This window comes from Parus major, chromosome 11 (assembly GCF_001522545.3).
Source record: "Parus major isolate Abel chromosome 11, Parus_major1.1, whole genome shotgun sequence".
Classification (NCBI taxonomy): domain Eukaryota; kingdom Metazoa; phylum Chordata; class Aves; order Passeriformes; family Paridae; genus Parus; species Parus major.
In genome coordinates, this window is record NC_031780.1 from 1557880 (window position 1) to 1565785 (window position 7906).

The 7906-nt window shown below is 68.3% G+C and overlaps 2 protein-coding genes across 3 annotated transcripts in view; one reads left to right on the forward strand and one right to left on the reverse strand.

Moving 5' to 3' along the window:
- Nucleotides 1–6: 6 nt before the first annotated feature.
- CIDEC (cell death inducing DFFA like effector c) lies at nt 7–2242 on the forward strand. The gene is made up of 6 exons (XM_015639995.3): nt 7–411; nt 886–957; nt 1085–1226; nt 1342–1491; nt 1581–1765; nt 1844–2242. The coding sequence occupies exons 1-6, from the start codon at nt 377–379 to the stop codon at nt 2034–2036; spliced, it is 777 nt and encodes a 258-aa protein (XP_015495481.1). The 5' UTR covers nt 7–376; the 3' UTR covers nt 2037–2242.
- A 1103-nt stretch (nt 2243–3345) lies between these two features.
- The window catches only part of ZFPM1 (zinc finger protein, FOG family member 1), a 34762-nt gene continuing 30201 nt past the window's right edge, over nt 3346–7906 (reverse strand). For both annotated transcript variants that reach the window (XM_015639989.2, XM_015639991.3), the window contains exons 6-10: nt 7269–7478; nt 6949–7179; nt 6542–6637; nt 6285–6434; nt 3346–5966 (exon numbers count right to left, since the gene is read on the reverse strand). In XM_015639989.2, coding sequence (XP_015495475.1) covers nt 3781–5966; nt 6285–6434; nt 6542–6637; nt 6949–7179; nt 7269–7478 — 2873 coding nt within the window. In that variant the 3' untranslated portion in view covers nt 3346–3780. The remainder of the gene's footprint in view (nt 5967–6284; nt 6435–6541; nt 6638–6948; nt 7180–7268; nt 7479–7906) is intronic.

The window sequence follows — 7906 nt, forward strand, 5'->3', positions numbered from 1 at the left end:
TTGGAATGGCTCCAGAGACCCCAGACCCTCCCTGGGCAGCTGTGCCAGGGCTCTGCCACCCTCCATGGACAGAGCTTCCTCCTCACGTCGAGAGGGAATTCCTCGTGGTTTATTCCGTGGCCATCGCTCCTGGTCCTGGACAGCGCTGGGAACAGCCTGGCACCGTCCTGTGCCAGCCCGTGGAGATATTTATACGGATTGATGGGATCCCCTGTCAGCATTCCCTTCTCCAGCGGGCCATGCCCAGCTCCCGCAGCGCCTCCTCAGCAGGGCGATGCTCCAGACCCCGGTTGGGGCTGGCCGGGCAGGAGGGGAGCGGCCGGGGGGAGGAGGAGTCTCTGTGACAGGTATATAAGGTGAGGTGAGGCGCAGGGGGATGATCCTGGGAAGAAGAGCTGGTGTTTGTTGGAGGTAAGGGAATGGTGGATCTCCACTGGAGCTCCCCACCATGGGGCTCCTGGCTGGAGATAGCCATGGGTCAGCAGGGCTGGGGGTGCTCCCATGGGTGTCTCTGGCTCCCAAAGCCCCGGTTGCCCTCTCCGAGGTCCCAGAGCCCAGGCCTGGCCCAGGGCTGGTGTGTCACCTTTGCTCCAGCGCTGACTCAGGCTCCCACGTGTCCCTTTACGCAAGAGCCGTGCTGGCAGGGGACTCTGGCCGGGCGGCCACCGCTGGCCTGGCCCTGGCCAAAGGGCAGGACCAGCCCCTCTAAAGGCAGCGGTGACAGAGCTCAGGCTCAATTCTGCTACCAGAACTGCCAGTGGGGACATTGGAGCAGACAGGAGCTGAAAGGAGTGGAAGATCCCCTGGAGCTGTGTGGAACGTGCTGGTGGGAACAGGTTTTGAGCGGACAGGAGCTGACAGGGACCTCTGTCCTTCCTCCCACAGGCTGCTCCGTGCTCCCTGGAAGATGGATTACGCCAAATCCCTGAGCCAGCGCCTGGCTGCCCCCGTGTCCAAGTAAGTGCCATGGAGCCCCTGTCCTCAGGACTGGGGGGACATCCCACCAGAGCCCTCCCTGGGTGCTGGCACTGCCAGGGGGTTTTGCTGGCTCTCAGAACATCCCAATCCCTGCACCCCTTCCCAGATGTGTCTCTGCCAGTGCCTCCATGACCCAGCAGCTGCTGGCTGGCCCGGCCCCACCATCCCGGCCCTACCGCGTGTGCAACTGCGACCGCAGCCTGCGCAAGGGCGTCATGGCCCCGAGCCTCGCCGAGCTGCTGTGCCAGGTCTGTCTGTCTGTCTGGGCTCTGTCTGTCTGTCTGGGCTCTGTCTGTCTGTCTGGGCTCTGTCTGTCTGTCCGGGCTCTGTCCCCAGCCCTGCTCACCCCCAGCCCCTCGGCAGGCTCAGAGCGCCCTGGCCCTGCCGGCGCCCATCGTGCTGGTGCTGGATGAGGATGGCACCGCCGTGGAGACAGAGTCGTTCTTCAGGACGCTGGAGGAGGGCACGGCGCTGATGGCCCTGAGCAAGGGACAGACCTGGACTGCCCCCAAGGTGAGGGAAGCCCTGAGAGGGGTGGGAAGCTGGTTTTTCCCGTCTGTCCCACGCTGGAGGTGGCTGACTGTGGTCCCGCTCTTCCCTAGACACGTGGCTACCAGGTGAGTCTGTCCCGCAAGCCCCCGCGCAGGATCGACGTCGCCTGCGTCACCTTCGACCTGTACAAGACCCACCCGAAGGACCTGGGCTGCCTCAACGTCAAAGCCACCCTGTATGGCACCTACAGCATGTCCTACGACCTGCGCTGCTACGGGGCGCGGCGCCTGGTGAAGTGAGTGTGGGGACAGCCCGGGGACAGGGACGCTGCCCAGCCCTTCCCTGGCACGCTGACCCCGTTCTCCCCGCCCAGGGAAGCCCTGCGCTGGGGGCTGTTCACCATGCAGGCCACGGGCCACGTCCTGCTGGGCACCTCGTGCTACATGCAGCAGCTGCTGGATGCCACCGAGGAGGAGCAGAAGGAAGAGGAGAAGAGCCCGCTGCCCCTTCAGAACCTCCTGCCCTGCAGCCTCCCCGCCCTGCCCTACAAGAAGATGTCGCAGTGAGGGTCGGCTGGCCTGGCCTGTCCCCTCTGCTGTCCCCCCAACCTCGGGGGTCCCAGCACCCCGCTAGGTCAATACCTGGGCCGAGGCTGCCGCGGTGCCTGGCACAGCCTCTCCTTGCACTCTGCTGGCTGAGTGTGGCCAAATCTGCTCTGGAATAGCTGCTGCTCTGTAAATATATTTATTTAAGTAAAGTTCTCCTGAATTCAGCTGCATTGTGTGTCATGTTTCTGGGGGGGAACGACACCCAGCACACCCAGCCCTTGCACTACTTGGCACCCTGAGCTGGTGCTGTAAGAGGTGTGAGGAGGGGACCTGTCGCAAGCTCTTCCCCAGGGGAGCTGCTGCCTCCATCCTCCTCCTCCCTGGCACCAGAGCCTGGCTCCCACCCCCTGGCACAGCGCCGAGACGCTGCTGGCACTGCAGGCACCCACAAGAGTGATGGGGCACAGCCCGGAGCCCCTGCCCTGTGGCGGCTGGCACCACGCCTGTCCTCGCTCCCTGTGAAGGGGTGAAAGCTCTCCCTGTGCCCCTGCCGGTGCAGGGCTGGCACAGAGGGACAGCCCCCGTGCCCTGGACGGGGTGTTCCTGTCCCTGGGGTCCCCAGCCCCTTTGGCAGCCCTGGGCAGGGCTGTGGTCGCTGTGCCCACACCAGCCTTGCACAACGCCTGGCAGGGGCATCATCCAGGGGCATCCTGAGGGCCTGGCAGCTCCAGAGAGAGCAGCTGGGAAACAAACAGAGCTGGGGGCACTGGGCTCCAGCGACCTGGCCCTTGGGGACTGTCCCCAAGTGTGCAGGGGGAGCCTGGAACCATCCTGAAGCACCACCCCTGCCAGGGAGGGTGGGAAGGAGAGGAACAACCTTCTGCCCACCTGTGCTGGACTGGGAATACTGGGAAGCACTGGGATGAGCCGTGAGGTGGTGACAAGCCATGCTCTGGGGGTCCTGAGGGCCATCCTCCCCTGTCACGCTGTGGGGGACACCTGACCTGAGCCCCACTGCAGGGTCTGGAGCTGCAGCGCAGGGACTGCTCAGGTGGCGGAGCGCTGAGCCCCACCCGGCGCCGTGGGGCTTAATTAGCTAGATAATTAATGAGCCGTCAGCACCAGCTGAGCTCCATCTGGGAGCAGCGACTTTGCCCCGTGGCAGGGACGTGTGACCTCCCCGGGCTGCCGAAGGTGCCACCCAGGGGACAGCGTGGGGACACCGTGCCCTGCCCCGAGATAACCGCTGTCACCCGCGGCTGTCCGATGTCCCCACGGCCCCGGTGGCCGTGCCAGCCCCCGCGGCGTCCCCCACCCCACACAGGTGTTTAGCAGACATATTTATTTCTGTACACACTTATACACACAGTTCCCAGTGCTGGCTCCGCCCTGCGGTGGGGGCACCCCCAGATTTCCTGGGGTGCTGGGGCCAAGCCCGTGCCCCCCACACCCCCACCGCAGCCCCGTAGTGTCTACCTGGGGGAAAAGCCCCCTGCAGCCCCCAGGGCAGGGCCATCCCCCTGCCTCAGTTTCCCCCCGGGGCACAGGTGGGGGCTGACCCCCCACCACCAGGGTCCTCACCCCCAACACGGGCGAACTTTGGGGCTCCAGATGCCAAAGCTGCCCCGGTGGAGCCTCCCGGGGGGGGTCCTCCATCACCCCGACCCCTCCACGGAGGGGGGGGTGTCAGGCACAGGTTCCATCCCCCAGCCCCTGCAGCCTCCCGAGAGGTGCTGGGGGGCTCTGGGGGGCTCTGTGGGGGTTACTTGACGTGCTCGGCGGCGTGGGAGGAGCAGTAATACTTCTTGTGGGCGATGAAGGTGGACAGGCTGCTGAACTTGATGTTGCAGAGGCGACAGTACCTGTGGTTGCCGTTGGGCACCGGGCCGGGCACAGCCTTGGCCGGGGGGGTCTGCACCCCCCTGTCCGTGTAGGCGGGGGGCGTGGGGGGCTTGCGGGCGGCTTCCCGCAGTCCCTCGGGGGCTCCGGGCGAGGCGGGGGCCCGGGGGGAGCCGGGGGGCCGGGGGCTGTCCCGGCCCTCCTTGGCGGTGAGGCTGTCCCGGCGCAGGCGGGGGCCGGGCGGGCGAGGGGGGGACGCCGCGGGCAGCGGGGGCTCGGGCGTCCTGCTGCCACCGGGGGCCAGCGCGTCCGGGAGCCCCGGCCCGGCCCCCGCCGGCGGCTTGGCCACGAAGAGCCCGTGGGCGTTTCGGAAGTGCTCCAGGAGGTCGCCCTTGATGGCCCCGTTGAGGGGACAGTAGGGACAGGCGGCGAGGGGACCCTTGGTCCCCGGAGGCGGCAGGGGACACTTGGGGTGACGCTGCAGCGAGTCCGCCCCGGGGTAGGGGATGCCGGGGCTCCCCGCCGGGGCCGCCCTCACCCGCACCCCTCCTTCGGGGTCCCCCTCGCCGGGGCTGCCGGGGCTGTGCCGGCCCTTGAGGGGGGCGCCCATGGCCCCCTTCATCTTCTGCAGGTGCTCGAGGGTGCGGGGCTGCAGCGGCGTGGCCGGGCACTGGTACTTCTTGTGCGCCAGGTACGCGTCCAGGCTGTTGAAGCTGATGCGGCACGCGGTGCACTCGTGGTAATCGGCGAGGGGCAGCAGCGGGGCCGGGGCCGGTGCCGGTGCCGGTGCCGGTGCCGGCTCGCTCTGCCACCGCGGCTTCTTGCTCAGGTCGATGGGTCCCTCGGCGTCGGGGCTGGCGCGGGGCTCGGCGGCGGGCGGCTCTGCGGGCGGGGGCTCCGGTGCCGGCGGGGGCTCGGCGGGGCGGCGAGCGGCGCCGTGGATCTCGTAGAGCTTGCGGCGCTTGCGGGTGCGCAGCGGCTGCGGCACGAAGGGCACTTTGGGGGCGGCGGGGCGGCGCACGGGGGGGTCGTGCCGGGAGGCGCAGTAGAAGCGCTTGTGCACCACGTAGGTCTCGTGGCGGCTGAAGCGGATGTTGCACGCCTCGCACAGCGTCTTGCTGGGGTCCTCGTCCCCATCGTCCCCCGCCGAGCTGCCGGGGCTCTGGCTGTCCTCGCTGCACCGCCCCGACCCCCCCTCGGCCTCAGGGGACCCCGCTTTGGTGCCCCCCTCTTCAGCCTTGCCCTCCGGCGCGGCGGCCGGCGGGGTGGCATCGCGCCCGGCGTCCCCGTCCCCCGCTGCCGGGCCCTGCCCGTTCCCCGCCGGGGGGGACAGCAGCGTCCCCTTGGGCGCCCCGGGGGCGGCTTTGAGCTTGCGTGCCCCGGGGGGACTGTCCTCGGCCAGGTGCCGGCTGGAGCAGTACAGGCGCTTGTGCACGTAGTAGTTGTTGATGTTGTTGAAGGTGATCTCGCACTCGAAGCAGGTGGCCCCCTTGGGCACCGGCGTGCCCGTGTAGATGGCGGGTGGCACCGCGCCCCCGTGGCCCTGCTTCAGCCGGCTGTGCACCAGCTCCGACATCTTCGCCAGGATCTCCGACGCCTGCGGCACCACCGCGGCCTCGTGGCCGAACACATACTGCGGGAGGAAGACGGTGCCGCCCGCCGTGCCCGTCCCCGGCTCGCTGGGCACGGGGCTGGAGCCCGGCGTGGGGCTGGCGAGCTCCGACTTGACCTTGGCCGAGGACAGGCTGCGGGGGGACGAGGTCCGGGAGCCGGCGTCGGGGCTGCCGGCCCCCTCCCCGCTCTTCGGCGCCTCCGCCTCGCTGCCCGGGCTGCCGGCCGGCTCCTCCTTGATGCGCACGGGCTCGCCGGACGCGGAGGAGGAGGAAGAGGAGGAGGAGGACGCCGATGAAGGCCCTTCCCCGTTCTGCGGCTGGGCGGGGGGTGAGAGTTTTCCGGCCCTGGGGTCGGGGGGCGAGGCGGGCGGTGCCGGTAGCGGTGCGGGGTCGGGGCCGGGCAGCACCACGTGCTGCGGCAGGGCCGGCAGCGCCTCGGGCAGGAACGCGCTCAGGCTGCACTTCCGCAGGGACGAGTTGTTCGGCTGGCTCAGCCCTGCGGGGGGACAGAAGCCACAGTGTCACCGACAGCCCCGGCTGCACAGGGATGATCGGTACTCATCACTGAGAACACCGGTACGGGGATGCTGCCTTGTCCCCCTGGTACTGACACCCCCAGGGCAGGGATCCTCACCCCGTGCCCTGTTCTGTGAATCCTGGCCATGTCCTGCTCTGGCACAGGGATCCTGCTCTGTTCTCCATTCCCGGTGTCCTGGTACAGGGACACTGTACCATGCCCTCCTCCCTTCCCACCACCAGACCCAAGCCCCCGGTGACAATGCCATCCCGGGTCACCCACAGCCCCAGCACTCACCGGGAGCGAGGGGTTTGGCAGCAGGAAGGGCTGATCCGGGTGAGAACACCTCGCCCTTGGAGCCCGGCTGGCAGATCATGTGGTTGGTGACCAGGTGGCTGTACAGGATGTCCCTCGTGGTGGAGATGAAGCCACAGCTGTGGCAGACACCTGAGGGGACAGGACAGGGCACCGGGCTGAGCGGGCAGGGCAGGAAGGACAAGCGCCCATCCCTGGAAGTGCTGGAGGGGACGGGGCTGTCCCCACGGGACACTCACCGTTCAAGGTGTCCGTGTGCACCTTCAGGTGCCGCTCACAGTTGGCTTTGGTGGTGAAGGCGGACAGGCAGATGAGGCAGACAAACGGCCGCTCTCCTGCCGGACAGATGGACACTCAGTGCTGAGGGGACGGGGACAGGGACTATGGGGACACCTACAGGGCCACCCCACAGGGCGAAACTCCCTCTGTCTCTCCACGTCAGAGATGGGGGAAGACCTACAAGTGAGCTGTGCCAAACCAGTGACCCAGCTGGGGAGAACCTCATCCCGCTGTGCTCAGCCCTGCATCCTCCCTCCCTCCATCCTCCCAGCCCCTCAGCTGGGCTGAACCTCCTCTAACTGATGCTGCCACCCCAAAGCCTGCAGAGGAGGGGTGCCATGCCGTGCCATGCCGTGCTGTGCCGTACCGCTATGGCTCCGCATGTGGATCTCCAGGGAGCTGGCACTGGGACAGCTCTTCTTGCACTGTGGGAAGGGGCAGACCCTCTCGTTGGGATACGTCTCCTTGGGCTTCTCGTCCAGGGCCGGGGAGCCGGCGCCGGCGCTCTGCCGGCTGGCACAGTAGTACATCAGGTGGGCCTGGAGGTTGCGCTCGCTCCGGTACCAGATCCCGCAGTCCTTGCAGGGGAACACGTCCTCTGTGGAGAGCGAGGGACAGGGACGTGGCTTGTGTGACGGGCTGGGGAGCCCCGGCAGGGCCGCCCTCCCCGCGTGTCCCTGGACTCACTGTTGACCACGGCGGTGGCCAGGATGGCGGCCATGCCTGCCTGCTGCGGCAGCAGCTGGATGTCCGAGTGCAGCGCCGCCGGGTACGGGGACTCGCCCGGCTCCGCTTTCACCCCGTGGTTGGGGACGGCTGGTGGCTCTGCCACCACGAAGGCGCTCAGGGGCTCGTCCTCCCGCAGCGGGCGCGTCGTGCGGCACCACAGGGCTTCGTCTGGAAAGGGGGACAGCGGTGAGCGGGGACCGCTGGATCCCGCCCTGCCGCCGGCCTGGCCCGTCCCCTCTGTCCCGCCTTGTCCCCGCCGTCCCGGCAGCGGCCGCTGCTTCCTCCCGGCCACGGCCTGGAGATGGCGGTGTCTGCCCGTGCTGAGCCCCGCGGAGCCCGCCCGGAGCCGCCGCTCCGGCTTGTGCCCATCCCTGCACATATCCCAGTGCTCATCCCTGCGACATCGCTGTGCCCATCCCTGTATCCATCGCTGTGCCCATCCCTGTATCCATCCCTGTGCCCATTCCTGCATCCATCCCCTGTGCTCATCCCTGTATCCATCCCTGTGCCCATCCCTGCGACATCGCTGTGCCCATCCCTGCAACATCGCTGTGCCCATCCCTGTATCCATCGCTGTGCCCATCCCTGTATCCATC